This window comes from Andrena cerasifolii, chromosome 6 (assembly GCF_050908995.1).
Source record: "Andrena cerasifolii isolate SP2316 chromosome 6, iyAndCera1_principal, whole genome shotgun sequence".
Classification (NCBI taxonomy): domain Eukaryota; kingdom Metazoa; phylum Arthropoda; class Insecta; order Hymenoptera; family Andrenidae; genus Andrena; species Andrena cerasifolii.
The window spans coordinates 9,711,925-9,729,734 of NC_135123.1; the positions used below are offsets into that span (position 1 = coordinate 9,711,925).

A 17,810-nucleotide genomic window follows, 5' to 3' on the forward strand; every position below is an offset into this window, starting at 1 on the left:
GTGTCGTTCGTGGTTATTCGCGATAGTGGGGGCGCACTTGGGGGGCCACGCGGTACGAACTGGAATTTTGGTTGGGTTTAGGGTTACGAGACGCTTGTTTTTAAGTTCGATATCTTAATTATCGTAAATGAATGAGTCGCTTAAACGCGAGATTGGAGGCTGAAATGTATTATATTCGGGGGCTGTGCTGAGAGGTGTCCCGCGCGACGAACCGCGGACGCATACGTACGCGTATCGACTGCGTGTTATTTGTTGTTGATTCAATAGTTGATTCTATTCGTGACACGCTTGGTTACCGTCAACACGATGACGTCTATAAAAACACTGCCTTTGTTGGAGGGCACGAAGCTGATCGTCCTTGACGAAGGTGTGGTAACGTTACGCTCGCGGAATGTGGGGCAGGGGCGAATGTTATTTAACGTTAGAAATAAGGACGGTATTTGAGCGTATGATAATGGATAATGTATTTCAGGAGTAGACGCGATATTCGCGAGACAGTTAATTGCCGGATGGATACAAATGTGGAAGGTCGAGGTACCTAGTCGTACATTCGATTTGTTATCCTTCTCCGATCCAAAGTCTGTGTACCAAAACGAGCCCGAACCCTTCTTGTCAAGTAACGTGACTATCTCGGATTACTACACGGTTGACATAAACACGATCGATATAAATGCCATTCGAGAGAAGGACTTTGACACTCTCGAGCATATTCTAAAAGTTACGAAAGTAAAGTCCACAGTCATCGTCGACTGCTTGACCTCGTTGATCCTATTCGTCGGTCTCTCGAAAGCTTTGTGGTTCTTAGAGAAACTGAGCAGACAGGTGCCACAGTTGATCTGCGTTTACAGAAGAGACTTTGCGGAGAATAAAATACAGTGCATAGAGACGTTAGGGAGTACGTATGTGAAAATAGAGCAGTTTTTGGGAGCAAGGAAGAGTAATAATTTTAATTACACAGTCGAGTTTGTGCATCGTAAAGTGGGAGGTTCAATTTTGAGGCAACGTGAACTGGTCACTCAGGATAGCACGTCTTACGAGCTTCAGTCAGAGAAAATTGAAACGCAAAGCAGAAAGCCAAATTCGGTGTGCGAAGTTCACAAACAAAAGATCGTGTCTTCGTTCAGGATAGAAATGAATGAAAGCGAAATGAAGCAGAGGCAAGAAATTGTGCTACCATACACGATTAACGCAAACGGAACTAACACATCTAAGATTCATTATCAACCGGAGGACGTAGATGATATAGATGAGGAGGATCCGGACGATGATCTATGTTTTTAATTTTCAGATTTATTAAGGAAGGATTTGTGGTCTGGCGATGTGGGATATTAAATCACTACTCGAATGCATTTATATTCGTAATGTTGTCTTAGGCAAAATTAATCTGTATTTATTGAAGTTCGTGTAGGAATATATATTTCTTTACCACAGTAAAATCACCGAATACAAAGTTTGTTCGTAGAACGTTTAACACATACGAATTTAATGCACTGTTCCTGAAAATGATAATAATAGCGGAAAATTATCTCTCGATGTTAAACCAGCGATTAAGTCTAATACAACACTGTAAAAAACAGTAGAGACGTCCTAAAATAGCTATTCTCGCAAAGAAAGTTCAATACTGTGCACAATACTAGCCTTGAAAATTAGTATTAACATTAAACGCTAATATTCATCTTTGGCATTTGCTGAATTCTCACTATATCGAGTTCTTCCGAGACTTCTGCTTGTATAATAAAATATATGTGTCGGCATACAATTATCGTAGGTGACAAGGGAAAGCACAGCCACGAGCATGGAAGTCTCCTCGCAAGAGATTCCAAACGAGTAAATAATTTCATAGCTAACATTGTCAGAATAAATTATATGTACATAGAAATCTATTATGACGTGTAAACTTTGAAAGAGAAATTTGCTACCTTAGAAAAATAATTGTTTCGCTTCGATCCTAACTGCGATGTTCCACTTCGTAACATCGTAGACAATAAATAACATTTAAAAAGTTCATAAAAACAGAGAAAAAGCTATAAAAACGATCCTTAACTTTATGGAAATTTGTTGGACGCACGCATTCGTTAGGCGTTGAAAGTGTAAAGTATACTTTGATCGAGGAAATGTTGAGTGCCGTCAATGTGCTGTAACACTCTACTTTCTAACAAGCTACGACCATATCTAACTGCTTCGTCCCTAGTTCGCGCGACGTTAGATTCGAGTAGCCAATCAACTAAATCAGTTCCAGTGAAAGCTCCTTTGTATACCCTTAACAAGCGCCTGCGGCAAATGGCTATACGAGCGCGGCATTCGTCTAAGTGGCAACGATTAAATTGATCCCGAATAGCCTTCACTTCTAGGCTCAACTCTTCTTCGGGGGGAAGCTGCAATTCTTTACCTGCAAACAGTAAACGGATGTCAGGCGATATTAAATCTTTAGGGAATCGGAAGAACATGTAAAGCCGGGAATCCACCGGAAAGCTATGCTATGCGATGCAATGTTTTAAGGTAGCTTTTGATGGAAACTGTTCCATAAGAATGTATCGAAGCTAATTTTTTTAAAACGTAGCATGGCATAGCTTAGCTTCCCGGTGGATTCCCGGCTTAAAGAGTGATTTTACCGGCGCGCCATTCGCGGCAGACTTTTCGCAACCAGCATCCTAGCTTCCCGAGACCAGGATCCAAGCCAAAGATAGCAAATGCGATTAACGACTGGCCAAAGTTTAGAGCAACGTCCAAGAATGCCAGTTCCGCGTAAACCCCAGTCAATTGCTCCATAAATAGTGTTCCAATTGATATAGATAAGCCCTGCGTTGTATAATATTGATTAATTCGTGACTTGGCAATATCTTCTGGGTTGGTAAATGCGCAGAACGCTAGCGGAAAATTTCTGTCGGTCACTCACAATGAACATAGAGCAGAGAAGTAGAATAAGGAACACGAGATGTCTAAGCGTTTGCGGATCATCCGCCGCGTTCCTCTCGTTATCTGCGTACAGATCGCAGTCGTCAATCTCGTTATCGGTGCTTCTGCACACTCCGTTCGGACAATCATCCGAATATTCGCAGCCGATACTGTAAACGACGGCTAACATTTTTAAGGATACAGTTGCGGTATCTGCTAATTCTTCATGCGATTCACTTACATCGGTGTACGAGAGGTAGGGGAAACCAGGTCCTCGACATCTACCACGCGTCGTTCGACCCTGTCATCGGCAGGATTCTCCGCGTTATCAGTTAAATTATTATAAGATGAGGACATACGTCGACGCTGGTATCTCTGTTGCAAGACCAAACAACCCAGTGTCACTGCAAAACATATACAATATGAGGAAACTTCTGTAGCATATTAATCTCGCGTGTACACATTGCGAACTTACCGATAAAACAAAATATCAACACAAAAGTAGAAGTCGCAGCTTCGCTTCTACCGAGCTGGAAGTTTGGATTGGCGAAATCAAGGTCAGACTCCTTTGGAGCTATTGTGCAGCATAGTATTATCGCTATTAAAAGTGGAACTCTGTAAATGCATAATTTGTTATTATTCCATCGTGTTAATTGAATGGCGGAGTATTGTTTCTTATCATACCCCCATCCAACAGGAAAGAACCACTGCTGCATACTCTTGACAAAGTTCACGGAGCGGGAGCTTAAATACAACAAAGTAGCTGCTATTGCCATCGTCCACATGCGACTTGCGTACACTCCCGTGGTGATTAAAATAAACTGGATATACCTGTAGTGAATAGCAGTTAAAGTAACACAAGAAGCGAATGAAAGGGATAGCAGAAAGTAGCACCTATTACCATAATATTGATCTAGTGTTGTGTGACTCGAGTTTGGTCCAAATAATCACACCCACGGCTGTGGCTAACTGAAACCGCATTTACCGCGTAAGAATCTGAACTGCGTTCTACGCAAGCTACTCATTAAAACGAGCCAATACGCACCTGTGCGATTATAATGCATAATGTACACCGGTGAGTGACACATTTGTATTTCTTTCTCCCCAATCCAACGAAACAGATAATCAGCCACACGCAAACTGCCGTCGAAGCGATACTCACATCGAAGGAAAAGACATTTAGCTGGTGCGTGTAATTCGTTGGGGTAATTCCAGCAGAAACTGCATTGATTAATTTTGCTGACACAAACATAAGTGGAGCAGATAAGAATGTACAGGCAACCATCGCTGACGCAATTAAGTCGATTTCAAGGTTGTATCGCAGTGTGAAAATGAACAAGGCTGGCGCTGTTGGAATAGTACCATACAGGAACCCATATGTACTCAAATCTTGTGTGTCCGTGGCATTCTCTCCAGCGTTTAAGAGAATAATAGACTCTCTTATTACCAATGGAAGCACGAATAGTTTGACGGATATCAATATGCCTGGTATAACAAGGGCCGTGCCCTTCAATTTGTGCACCTTTCCAACCATCATTAAGCCTAGCAGAAAGAGGGCACTGGCCGAGAACGCGTTCCCAAATACCTCTAGGACAGTAGCAAGCACATTCGGTACTATGTGACTGAAAACTAGGTTCCCCACGATACCGAGCAAGGTCATAAAAAGCACTGGGTTTAATGCGATTCCTTTTATGATGGAGTAAACCATATTTCCGTAGCTCCTATGATTCTCAGTACTACGTTTGCCGATCTCTAATAGCACAAAGCCAATCGGATTTAGAATCGCCAGCGATATAGGTGCCATTAAATACAGATATGCAGCGTACTCGGGGTGCGTTTTTCCATACAACGCGTCAACTGTAAATGTACATCGTTAAATGTAATGCGGTTTTGAATGTTAACACAGAGAATGGTTTCTTCTCTACGTACTCATAGGGTATCCAATGGCGAAGTCGTTGCTCTGAGTAGTGAATATAGCGAACAGCGCGGCGCAACCTGGATTAGACTGTTTCTTAATGACTAGAGATACGCCTAGCACGACAAAGAACACGCAACTTTTAGCTAGCAAGACAGCGAGTAGGAATTTCCAGTTCACTAGAGTGAAGTCGAGCTTAGCTAGGGACATGAAGATTAAAGAAGGCAGAGCAAATGTTCCCACAAAGGTATTCAGACCATTTGCTTCTGTCTTTGTGATGACATTGAACCTTCCCGCGATGTACCTGAAATGCAGATTGTTCTGAACTCGTACCATGAGAATTAACCCAGCGTTGGTCAGGTGGGATCTCACAGAGTGTTAGTTTGTTCATTATATAAGCTATTTAGGAATTATACTTTTGTTGAAAATTAAAGATATTTAATTAGTTAAGTATTTTTGGGTATTAAGAATTTAATTAAAGATATGGATTTCTATAATACGCTAAATTAATTGCGGGGCCTGTGGGACCCCACCTTACTACTCTTGTTACATTTCCCCATGTTACCAACGCCGAGTTAAAGTCCCGAACAGTCGTAGAAGCCTTACCCGCATAATATAATAGCGAAGCACTGCGTCAGTGCGAGATACAAGTTATCCATAGGTTCGACTTCCATCGCTACGAGATGCGTCTCTCCCGAGAGAGGCATGATTAACAATATCCTTTAATTCCTGGAAACGTAAAACAGCACGTGTACTACCGAGGTGTCCACTTACGGTGTAATCCGAGTTAGAACCCTATTCATTACTTCTCTAGGATGTGTATACAATTATATAATTGTTCAGAGCATACACATCGTCATCTTTCTAATACAATGTCCTTGTCGCCCCAATATGGACGTTTGTACGGAACATCGTACGACGTTGACTTCATGTCAACTTCATCCTCGATAGAATCGACTTCCCTGCTTTCGTGTGGCCTGCAATTTGAAGAAGTGAAGCGTGTCGTTTAGTGAGACAGCTGGCATATGTTTCCGTTAAATAAATTACGCTCCTGGACATTAAAATGTAGCGATAAGTGCGTCATTGTCAGTCGTCAAGGGGTTACGTGCACAATTAGTTTCCAGCATGACGATAAACATTGTGCAACGCGCGCGCGAGTACTTTCACTTATCGCCGAGTACCGCAGAAGTGACAAACATGCTGACGTGTGTCGCGTCTTCTGCTCGCGATTGAAATCGAGAAAAGTACGCAGCGAGAAATTACCAATGTTCCGGTCGCAGGGACCGCGAAGGATATCGGTATCGATTACTTCCCGGCAAATCCCTTAAACAAGCTCATATCGACGAAACAGCCGCGATACACTGCACGCGTTACGTGTGCAGGAAATTTTCAATCTCAACCAGATGCTTGCGAATATCGATAATCCTCGGCAGAGTCACGGGATTGGTCCGTTCCAGTCACATGCCGCGGAACGAGACATCGCACTTGCTTCACGGAAATGCGATAACTTCGAATCCCACGGTGAAAGATATAAAATATTAAATTCGTCGCACGGAAAAATAGATATTTAATAACCCCGGGTATATTTTAGCTTCTTTTAGACTCGGCCTGTTCAATGGCTATTCAAATCGATGGTCGATGCATAGATTTTCAAATATGAATTCGATCAATTGAAATTTGTTTGCGCGAGTATCGAGAAACATGAGCCCATTAACTCGACCGCAAGGTCACGTTTAGTTTACATAAACATGGAAGAGTCCGCGATACGTATCATATTCCATCTAATCAATAAAAAAACTGAAGTACTCGCGTTTCTCCTACTGTTGCATATACGCGTATGCCGCAATTGTTGCACCTTGTTGGTCTAGAAAATTTTACTGCGCATGGGACATCGATAAGATCGCGATTCTGTGAAAAAGAGCTGTCGACGCGACAAAAGAATCGCTCTCGCGTCAATGCGGAGGTAAAGTTAATAAGTCGCAACAGTGTAAGATGTCATCTTAAAGATGATTGATGATAGGTTATCGTTAATGACGAAATCTATCGGCAAATTACTCTCGCGGTAAACTTTGTACTCGCGCAAAAGGAATAACAAATATTTTTCACGGAAACAAATGTTTACAGATCTGTTAACGTCCGTTTAATAAAAGGTGGAAAATTATCGCTTCCTGCGTTCACGTATCGATCGATGATCTTGAAAATTATCGCTTCCTGCGTATCGACCGAGGGTCTTGAAAAATATCGCCTGCATCGATAAATCATATCTCTCGATATATCTCAATCTTTCTCTCGGTATATCTCAATCTTTCTCTCGGTATATCTCAATCTTTCTCTAGATAACGATTAATCTAACAAGTTTCTCAAGAAATTTAATTAATAAAGCCATTCCAAGGCCAGTGTTAACCTACAACTGCGCACGGCATTCGCACGCATACGTCTGTGTGTGTTTACACGAACGCGTTGCGCGACAGTGTAATATATGTATAGCGACTGATACAATATATCTACGCCATTGACCTCCATGAATCATAAGTTATTGCACCTTGCGCAACTGTGCAAAGAGAAACGTTCTCGACAAACACTTTTCAATCGATCTACCTTTTGATCGCTGTCGACTCTAAGGTTAACGGAAATTCCTCGAGAGAATTACACGAAGTATTGGCCTTCCAGAATGCGTCACGTACAGAATCATTCTATTACGAGCTTCTTTTCCCCGTCACGGGGATTCAAGGAAACCAATGATTCATTGATAACGCGAAAACTGCTGGAGCGCATTTACTTTGTGTCTTACCACCTTGTATATGTCAAAGTAACGAGCAAGTCTACTCGATTTTATCATCACTGGCTATTTAAACCGACGTTGGCCAAATTCTGTTAATTACTGTTGGTTTACATCCAACTTGCCCGAATAAATATTATTGCGTCGTAAGTCCGTTCTAATCGGAGCACGTATCGTATCACATTATTATCACGTGGCTGATAGCCAGACGGTATTTAACGTATTGCTGTGCTAATCCATGCACGCGCGCGCGCGTTGTGAGTAGATACCAACAACAACGTGACTGTCTCAAGTTTACCCGTGACGTCACTGATTCACTTTACAATCGCTCGCCTCGCGATTGTATGTGTCAGGATAAAGAATACTATGTACTCGTAAAAGGAGTTTGAACCCTAATTAATGCACCCAGGCTTCCCTCGGAAATCCTGCTAATCACGTTAGTGTTCCAGGAACACGTGGTCATTAGACGTCGTCACGTGATCCTGGCGATGCTAAGCCCAGCTGTCGGAAGGCTTCGATAGTCGAACAGCTGGGAAACGGTACAATTTCTAGAGGCGCGATTGCCTTCGACCAATCGCGTCCCACACGAGCATGCCTCCGCATGCATTTCAATCTTGCATCATATTACGCGACCGTTTTCCATCCTAGAGCGTTCATTAAAGCCTAACGATTTCCGCTCCGCGCAGCATTCTAATGGCGTGTTTACGAAAACGGCGGCTATCGCGCGTTAAAAGAATCGCCGGATGTATGCAAAGCGAGGAAGTGTGCGTAGCCGCGATACACGTAGCGTCGGACATGGAAAAAAGAAGCAAGTTTCTTGGTTTGTTTACAAAGAAGGAGGGTTCGCGCGAGCTGCCTCTTCTAAACTTTGCATGAGGGTGGCGATCACGTGGGCGAACTACCAGTGACCAATGGGCAGAGGACTGGAGGGGGCAGATAGAGAGACGGGAAGGTATATAATCTACCGCTCGCCTTCCACCACCCAGTTCTGCTTTGGACTTCGGACGTGTGAATTGTTCCAATCTTCTGGAGGAGAGAAAGTTTTTGTTTGTTTGGTGCGCTCATTGTATGGGTAAGTCTGCACATCTGTTTCGCTTCTTTATTGCGCGTCTTTTTGCAAGTCGAGTGGGAGGTGAGCTCCCTTCGCTCGCGGTTGAAAAAAATTAGGATTTTTCGACGGTTTCGAATGATTTTAATCCCACTGCGTCTACGAACATCTTGTACGCCTGATTCACGAGGGAAATACCCTTCACTTTTCAACAGCCGCATATTTTAGCGTTGAGTCAGTACGCCCGATGACGTAACGAACAACTGGCATAGAATCTCATGACGGGGAGGAACGTCGTTTCGCAGAGCTGGAATAACAGGCACGCGAATCGAATGTAAACATAGAAACGTCTTGCGCTTTATCGGCACCTTGCGAAGCCTCGAGTTTATTTTTTGCTCTGCAATAACGAGGAGATTTTACACTTTTCTCCCCAATTTTATTTACCTCTTGTATAATTCTATTCGACTCGAAGGGTTATTTGTTGTGAATCGGTTTAAAGGGCGTGAAACAGCGGAAACCGAGCGAGTTGGTGATCGGACGGTGTTCTAACGCGTGCCCAGCGCGTCAATGGTTTCTTTTGATCGAATTGCCATGCGAAGTATAGTGCATTAGCGCGAACGGTAAGACTATGTGACGAAGGTCGTAGTAGACACGTGGCATGCTACATACCTATCTATTTGGTCGTGTATTGATTCACCACGCGTATTCCGTCGCCATGTTGGACACCAAGCCAGCGACGAAACCGATCCGTTTCACGGCGCTTATCTCGCAGATTTTATCATACGGCACCGTGTTGATTCGTGTCCTTAAATAGCAGTGGACTCACGGTAAATAGATCGAATGATTGGGGCAGCGGTCGGTTGAGAATGGGAGTTAACGCGTCGACCGCCTGAGCGCGTAGGATTTCCACTTGCTCGCACGTCCAGAGTGCTGATTAGCTTCACTCAATGATAAGAGTACCGAACGTTACACTTTCTCGTATCAAGGTTCAGCCGATCGCTGATCGCGAACGCGCGGAGTTATATCTATCGCGAAAGATAAGATCATACTTGCCTATAGGCTTGAAGTAATTAAACGACACTTCCTTTGCAGAGCGAGAGAAGATCATAAAACACGGAGAGAGCCCTGTGGAGCCAATAAGCAGCTGCAGGGATGAGCATGGGTTCGTGCCAACGGTTGGCCGTTGGGGAAGCGAATGGCCAAGTTGACTCGAGACGGCAGAAATATGGTGCCAGCCACAGGGGCAGGCACGCGGGCCCTGGATCAGGGGTGTGCCGCTACCCCTGCCAGTCTGGGCCCATTACGAGTCACCAGCCCTGACCGTACAGTCGGTCGAACAGTATGAGGAACTAGCAGGCAGCGTTGAACTAGAAACGCAGCGCTTACTGCGCGAACATTGCTACGATACCATTGGCAATTTCCTTAGGTAAGCGCCGGTTAGGATGCTTCTCTTGTACAAATAATTTTGCACGAGTAGGTTGGTTAAATATGTTCTGGTTCAAACAGATTCTACAAGGACTATGTTACAAGTGGTGAATGCATATTGGACAGATTCTACAGCAAATATCAACCGCTCATTACACAGGGACATCATACATGCGTGGGTTTGGGATTCGAGTTATTGCATCGGTTAAGGGGCTTGAACAAAAGATTTCCTGGTATAGCAAGTGGCCTCTATTTGGTGTCCTGTGAGGAGGTGAGCCTCTACGTTTAGTTCAGGCCCGTCCAACTTTTGCTCTTGCCTTCGAAGGGCAACCGTGGGTGGTTGCGAGCGAAGGCAAAATCGATGGTTGTGCTGCCCCACCATTGGGCCTTTTTGATCTTGAGGGATGCGAAGGGCCAGACTCGGTGCCTTTAAGAGCGAAGCAAATCCCTGGACAGGCCTGGTTTAAATATTCGTTTCACTTTATCCAACAGTCTCTAACAGATGTTTCGCATTTGTGTAGACGATCGGCGATGTCGACAGCTACGTCGGTGGACCACCCGCTGCGGACAGCGGGGAGAAGGAGCATGTACTGGTGTGCCTGAAGATTGAAATTGGCGGACGTAAAGGAGTCATGCTCCTTGATCCGGGATATCACGTAGCCAGAGTTATCACGGTGATGGAAGATAAATCATACCCGCATACGGGTTGGTTCGTTCAGTCCGACGAGCCGGATTGCAAGAAAGAGTACAACTACTTTCTGTGTGCCAGCGATCCGGATTACGTCGAATGGCATGAGAGGAAAACTCGACCTGGTGCCTTGGAGAGAATACAAGTTGCTCTTATATACGTGGCAAGACCGTATTTGACTGCCATCGATGTTACGGAGCGTAGAAATTTGGTTTACAACTTCAGAAGCCTTCTCGCGAGAGACACCAAGGGTCACGTCACGGCTGGCATATATTTCCCCGTTGTGCTGGACATGAACAATGCACAAACGTTTACCATTTTTTATCAGACCAGCAACGGCAAGAAACGAGTCAAGATGGCGTTCAGTAAATTCCGCAGTTCACCGATGGTAAGAAAGATTTTTCAAGCGGGAACGTGAATTTTAACATCCATGCCATGGTCGTTGATTGTGAAACTATTTCAGATAAGTCCTGATGCGGAGGAAGAACAAATCATCGCTGAATGTGCACGACAGTTGTGTCTGTCGCAAGAGACGTTAGAGGATTTACTTTCTGCGCTAGCCAGGGTCATGAGCGATCCAGCCTTTCTGGCCCAACTTCTGGCCATCAACGCAAGGATCAACACTTTAGCGGAGGACAACTAACAGACATCGATCCACCATGTGTGGTACAAACAGAATGTAACATGTCATTACTTTTGCCGGCTTTCCTCTTACTTTTTCCTCCTTCTGTTGACCACCATGTTAATACTTTACTATGAATTATAAAAATTAATTTTACTCTTGTTACGTCATGAGAGCTTCGATATTTTTCAGAGGGATCTTAATAAAAGTATATCGTATTTTGCGCAATACTGTGAAACTGATTCAATGAAAATATTAACAGTCGCTTATGATTTCTGGTAATCTATTCTTTTAGTATTCGATTTATGCTATCTATAAACCCTTTATTACTGTTTACATATAGACTTTTAGGGTCGAATAAAGGCTCGAGGGTGTTTGGGAATTGGTTGTTTTCATTGGAACAGTGCCAGATAAGGCTGAATTAGTTTCTCGCTTACGTAGGATTATCATCGGTGAAAATTCTGCTATTAGGGATGGTTTATATTCAATCTTTCTGCTTTAGCGTAAAGAAACAAGGCCTGAGTTATACTAAATCTATCATTTTTATTCGAATAAAGAATGACAAGGATTATTACATTGTTGTCCATTTATTGATAAATACACTAGCCAAAATATCTTCTTCTATTATATTTGGCATTGTTGAATATTCCTTCGAACAAATTTCTGCACTTAAATACACTTTGTACCGAGCAAAAATAATAAGAGCGGATGCAACTAAACGTGAACCATTGTTTGAACTTGATCTAAACATAAATAACTTATATGACTGTAAAATACTTGGAACAAAAACTTAAGAGCATATCAGTTAATTATCGTTTGCTTACAAACTAAACGTTTCATCAGACATAATTCGCTATAACAGTCCTCCGACAATATTACCTGTATTACGCATCCAAGAGACAAGACAATTATATACTTATGCGTTCTTACTTGCATGCTTTTCGTACGATTTATTATACGTTATCTCGCAGAATCTCTACCTATAGTTATACTTTGTCATCCGCAGAGATTCGAAGAAATAGTAAATCTATACGTAAAATGGAAAAGTAACTGCAGCCAAACTTCGGTAGATCCGCACGCGTGTTCCAAGCAGGTATTAATTGTTCACTTTTTTTTAAAAAATGAAGTTTAAAAGAAGGGCATTAGTGAGGTAAATACGCCGAGGAAATTGTTCGTGCAATACGTGCTTCCTTTTAAAAACCTGATGAGAAATATATGCGTACAAAGAAACTACTTCAAAAGAAACTTCACCGAAGTTTTGCAGTGTTTTACCAGAGAGAACATAGATTAAAAGGTTTTAATAGACGATCTAAATATTACTATCTGGTGCAGCGTGACGCTTTTTGCAAGCCTTAGCATCCGGTGTATGTTCACGTTTTCGATTTCCTATTGGATTTGTAGAAGTCGCCGTTGCCGTTGCCGTTGCTGTTGCCGTTGCCGTTGCAGTTGCAGTTGCAGTTGCAGTTGTTGCTGCCGCTGTTGCCGTTGCTACTGCCGCTGTAGATTCAGTGGCGGATTTTACGTGAGCGGATGAATCGGAACTGCGAACACGGGGAACGTTTAAAATACATCGCGTCTGTTTCGTTTCAGAGGAAGTTAATCTTGTTTTACATGTAAAACATTGCCTTGTTGCGATCCAATTAGTCCATGTGTAGAATTTTTTTTTTAAAGTATGTAGTAAGTGGCAGTGAATTGTTACTTCGTTAAGAAACCGATTATAGCGTAATTAGAAACACATCCAGGAGAAAAACACTGATTACTGCAAATGTGATTACAAATAAAATGTAATATGAAGCGCAACTTACTTACGTTGCATAAGTGTCACCACTGTGTACTATGCTTTTACTTTATTAATATTTGCGGCTGTACCTGTAATACACAATAATGGTGTATTCCATACCACTTTCTTTCGCTACATTATAAATCACATAATAAAGTTTCAGATAAATACAGCCATGGATAGTACTTTCTTTAAAATGGGTTTACGTTTCTGTCTTGGAAAGCATGAGAAGCTTTTTCGAATTGATGGAGGATGTGCGCCAATGTAAGATACAATTAACAGTTGAAATGTCTGAAAAGCTCCAACCAAAATTAATCCGCGTACTGACTGATTAAGTATGCGGCGACCGAGGAACCCATACCCTTGCTACTGTTCGCAAATACCACATGCTATATACTACGTTACGATTGCATACAAATTACACTACGTCGTTTGGTACGTTTTAATTATTCCCGAACGTGTTCTTGCGTTTACTTGGTCATGGAAACACATGGACATATTTTGTAATGTTAATTGGAAGTCAACTTCTGAACCGTCAAGCAGTAAGAATCAAGACCTACCTCAGAGCGCGAGGGGAGTTGTATGTTTTAGACGTAGCTGGTAATTTTAAGCTACGCCTGGAGGAAGGTGTCCATCGTGAAGAATTAGAGTATCGGCTATGAAAGCACATAATAAGCAAATCAATAATATGCAAACAGAAATAAAAGATGTAGAATTTGAACAAAAAAAAAAAAAAAGAGAAAGAAAATCAAGCGATTCTCATTGTACGATTTATTCTTACATTTGTTTTTCATTTCTTGTACTTATAATTGTAACGACTTTACATTACTATGAAATGTCAAGCTTTGCTATGAATCAGCTAATTTATTATCATATCGGTGTACATGTTAGTGAATATCCGTGATAAACATTCCAAGTCCACAGGACTAGAGTCATGGGAACACAATTTAACGATGCCTGACAAATAAAAACTAAAAACGTAAGTATCATAGAGAATACTGCGATGCGATCGTGAGTACACCTACGGAGTCATGCTACATTGAAACTATAGAGAAGGGAATATATATATCGAGCCATGCGTAATTTTATTTTAATGATTGATACAAAAGTTTTGCCAAGGAATGCGCGAAGTGAGATAGAAGTAGCATAACACGATGCGATCCTGTCTCTCCGTTCACTTTTTTTTACTGGTTCGCCTCCTTGACTTCTTATGCACACTGTGATAAATTTCAATTTATCAGTAATGTTGCTTTACATCGCATACGACTTATCAATTACACGCAACACATTAGACTTCTAAAGCTAGGCTTACTACGACACCATTCAATGGAAATATATAACTACGTTTACATCATACTCTGCGAATCAGAATATACGTGTAATCTCTTACTATACTTTGCATGCCACGTGCATTAATATTTTTTTTTTTATAAAAAAAGGGGTAAACTTGTCGATTAACATCACCCTCACCGATTTCGATGACCTTGAGATATGTTGTAGGGGGCACGATTCTTAACAACTTTTCCTATACATGTAACCGGCGGTCCGCCTTACTTTCTAAGATATGCGCAAAAAACCTTGGTAAACTTTTCCTCGTGGATTTGAATGGAATTTTTTTTAATCACCTTACCACGATCGCTATTCTGTACAGTATTTCTGCTGACTTATTTCGACATAACGCATTCCACTTTCCAACTTGTCCCGAGTATTAGTATTGGTTGGGGCTAGATTAGTGTGGGGGGGGGGGGGCGCGTAATGCATGGGGCGAATAGGGCTGGGACTATTCGAATATTTTACAAATATTCGAATGCGACGAATAAACTTCGAATATTTGAGTATTCGAATGTTATTATACTGATGTATTCGAATAGTATGGTGTGAAGTGGGTCAAAATTAGCTTACAAAATTTCACCTTGAATAAATGAACCTAAAGAACTTGATTTATAATTCACACCATACTATTGGAATACATCAGTATTCGAATACTTAAATATTCGAATATTAGAATACCGAAAAATTCGACAAATAGTCCCAGCCCTAGTAGTGAACCGATGTGGGTTTGGGGATGCTAAAAATGAGACTGCAAAGAATTATGTTTTAGAACCAGAGTCCCCTAAAATCCGGAGGCGCCGGCGCCGCCGAACGTAGCCGGGATGTTGACGGAACCCCCCACACACCCAACAGGTGCTCTTGAAAGCACCCTCTTCCTAGTGAAAAAATTATATTTTAGTTAAACACACATCGGTTCGCTACCATGCTTCACGGCCCCCGCACTAATCTAGCCCCAACCAATACTGATACTCGGGACAAGCTGGAAAGTAGAATGCGTTGTGTTTGAATAAGTCAACAGAAATACTGTACAGAGAGGCGACCGTGGTAAGGTGATTAAAAAAATTTCTATTCAAATCCACGAGGAAAAGTGTACCAAGGTTACTTTTACGAGACTGCGGTTACAACTATCACGCGACGGCTCGCTCAGCAATTGTAAGTAAAGATTTTTGCAAATATCTCGGAAACTAGGGTCGACCGCCGGTTACATGTATAGGAGAAAGTTGTTCAGAATCATGGTCCCTACAATATATTTCAAGGTCATCGAAATCCGTGAGGGTCATTCTAATCGACAAGTTTACCAAAAAAAGGATTCCTTAAGAATCTTCTTCGTTTATATGTTTCTCAGAGAATCGTCCCTACCTTGAATGAGTCTTTCTCGAAATGTTTTATAGAATTATAAGTTCGATCAACTAACCTTCCAGTTGGTTCGGGTAAAGCCAATTGCCTGTGGTCCGGACGATTTCTATGACCGTGACCACCATAGTGAGAATTGCCATACACGCCAACAGCACGGCGCGTACGTGTTTCCCACTCGTTATTGAAAGTCGGTATGTCGTCTATTTAACAGTTTTTACAAATTATCCTTGATGGTTGAAATAGAAGGAAACTTCTAGACGAAATGTATAATTACCCTCGTCGAGATTAATCAATTCTTGATGTTCCTCTCGTTCGCCGCTATGCAAGTTCTGGCCGTGCTCTAAAATGTGCGCCCTCTCCCCGATGTGATGACCAATAGCCATTTTTTTAACTCCGGTGCGAGAGTCGCACACTGTTTTCTTTGTTTCTTTCACTCCGCCCGGAGCAGTTGTCGTAGACATAGTTTCCTGATACACCTGCGGGCGACCGTCAGGACCACTGGCCATGGTCATCACGGATCTAGAAGTGAAGGAGTGACAGTTCCCAGATTGTCCCATGTTATCCTGAAACAGAACGAACGTAATTGCCCGGCGGGTCCTTTAATTTGCTTTGCGAAACAGGAGATAGAATTACGCACAAAGTCTGGGAACAGTCTGCCCATATTGAACGATGGCATTGGAGGAAATCCAAATGGCATCATTTGCAGGTCATCTTGGTGGGTTCTGGGCCTGTGGTTACCGTCTGTGATGGCATTTTGACCCATCATTCCAAAGGGGTCGTTGAACAAGGAATTCATCATGTTCATGTGGGTCATGGATCTTATGTGGGGCCTACAATAATAAAGAGCTAATAAAACCTTCCATACAACCCATTCACTGATGAATGAACCTCCATAACTCGGTCGTAAACGATTAAGTGAGCAAATTTTGATCGATCATGTTGCCAATGAAGTGTGTCAAACAAACGAAAGACTCAAAACAAGCGTAAATCGTGGTAGAATCAGAATTGAATAATTTCGACCGAATATTCGAAAGTCGTTCTCGGGAGCTATTCTCCGAGGGACGTTGCCGATTTACACGAGCTGCGTCCTATCGAAATGCAATGATCGTTGCCTGCGAAAGGTACGCGCGGCTCCAGTCGTGCATGGATACCTTTTTCTTAAGTCCACGCAATAAGGACGACAAAGTAACGTCTCTACGGCGATTCGCGATAGTTCGATAGGAAGTAGTTTCGTGCAAAATGGTACGTTAACAAGTAGCTGAGAAGAAATCCTCTCCACTCACCCGAAAATAGGATCATCAACCAGATCACCCATCATTGATCCGAACAAGGACATTTTGGAAAACAGTCGATCAGCCGCTGTTCGTCAGGAGAAAGATTCGATCGATAGGGGCAGGAAGCAAACGTAGGGATACGTCGGCCGAGCGAAACCGTGCGAACTTCTGGCGGAAAATATCGCTCGGGATTATGCCCGAAACTTCTGGAACACAGGGAACCGTAAAGCGAACGTCTGGCGCTACCTGCCACCACCGTTTATCTATCTGAAAACGGCGAACGGATCTAGCTTGTGTAGTTGTGTACACACACATGCGCGCGCGTACGCTCGGTGTTACGTTACGACCTATTTGCATGAATCCCGTTACGCTCGACCAACGCGTCGTTTGTATTGGATACGAGGTCTTTAGATTGTTTTCAATACAAATGCAGTCTTGTTCGCTTCCTTAATGAGCGTAATTATGTTGCAATCATTTACTGTTAAGTAGATGACACGTCCGAGGTCCGTGGCACTTTGCAGTTTGTATATCAGGTTGCATACGGCAGGGGCAAATAATTTTTAAACGGTGTTAGATGATTCCTACGGATACATATATGGAAGAGAGGTTGAATTTAATCTCTTGCAGGGCAAATACGAGCAGAGCTCCTCCAACGTCATTCAACGAAATTTAAAATCGTTGTAAATGAAGAATACA

General features: G+C 42.5%; 4 protein-coding genes across 15 annotated transcripts; 2 read left to right on the forward strand and 2 right to left on the reverse strand.

Moving 5' to 3' along the window:
• Nucleotides 1-1,349, forward strand: Elp5 (Elongator complex protein 5). Its single transcript, XM_076814429.1, has 2 exons — nt 1-367; nt 473-1,349. Exons 1-2 carry the CDS (start codon nt 307-309, stop codon nt 1,279-1,281), a joined length of 870 nt encoding a protein of 289 aa, XP_076670544.1. The 5' UTR covers nt 1-306; the 3' UTR covers nt 1,282-1,349.
• On the reverse strand, nt 1,350-9,560 carry Anchor (integral membrane protein GPR155 homolog anchor). 3 transcript variants are annotated; one of them, XM_076814367.1, is made up of 12 exons: nt 9,307-9,560; nt 5,617-5,787; nt 5,417-5,539; nt 4,825-5,114; nt 3,941-4,752; nt 3,797-3,864; nt 3,580-3,726; nt 3,371-3,510; nt 3,137-3,299; nt 2,897-3,065; nt 2,613-2,799; nt 1,350-2,389 (listed from the first exon to the last, which is right to left on the reverse strand). In XM_076814367.1, the coding sequence occupies exons 3-12, from the start codon at nt 5,515-5,517 to the stop codon at nt 2,076-2,078; spliced, it is 2,391 nt and encodes a 796-aa protein (XP_076670482.1). In that variant the 5' UTR covers nt 5,518-5,539; nt 5,617-5,787; nt 9,307-9,560; the 3' UTR covers nt 1,350-2,075. The 3 variants fall into 3 exon arrangements, with proteins under 3 accessions (XP_076670482.1, XP_076670481.1, XP_076670480.1); XM_076814366.1 differs by lacking the exon at nt 9,307-9,560 and adding an exon at nt 7,602-7,778; XM_076814365.1 differs by lacking the exon at nt 9,307-9,560 and adding an exon at nt 6,074-6,297.
• A 235-nt stretch (nt 9,561-9,795) lies between these two features.
• On the forward strand, nt 9,796-11,946 carry LOC143370071 (uncharacterized). The gene is made up of 5 exons (XM_076814686.1): nt 9,796-9,799; nt 9,847-10,063; nt 10,144-10,333; nt 10,584-11,138; nt 11,214-11,946. Exons 1-5 carry the CDS (start codon nt 9,796-9,798, stop codon nt 11,391-11,393), a joined length of 1,146 nt encoding a protein of 381 aa, XP_076670801.1. The 3' UTR covers nt 11,394-11,946.
• Mlf (myeloid leukemia factor) lies at nt 11,896-17,421 on the reverse strand. 10 transcript variants are annotated; one of them, XM_076814415.1, is made up of 7 exons: nt 17,124-17,421; nt 16,478-16,670; nt 16,115-16,403; nt 15,899-16,040; nt 13,713-13,808; nt 12,851-12,913; nt 11,896-12,811 (listed from the first exon to the last, which is right to left on the reverse strand). In XM_076814415.1, exons 1-7 carry the CDS (start codon nt 17,174-17,176, stop codon nt 12,682-12,684), a joined length of 966 nt encoding a protein of 321 aa, XP_076670530.1. In that variant the 5' UTR covers nt 17,177-17,421; the 3' UTR covers nt 11,896-12,681. The 10 variants fall into 10 exon arrangements, 9 of the variants coding, with proteins under 9 accessions (XP_076670530.1, XP_076670529.1, XP_076670534.1 ...); XM_076814421.1 differs by adding an exon at nt 13,178-13,241 and having other exon boundaries at nt 12,770-12,913; nt 17,124-17,416; XM_076814420.1 differs by adding an exon at nt 13,182-13,241 and having other exon boundaries at nt 12,776-12,913; nt 17,124-17,416.
• Nucleotides 17,422-17,810: the final 389 nt, after the last annotated feature.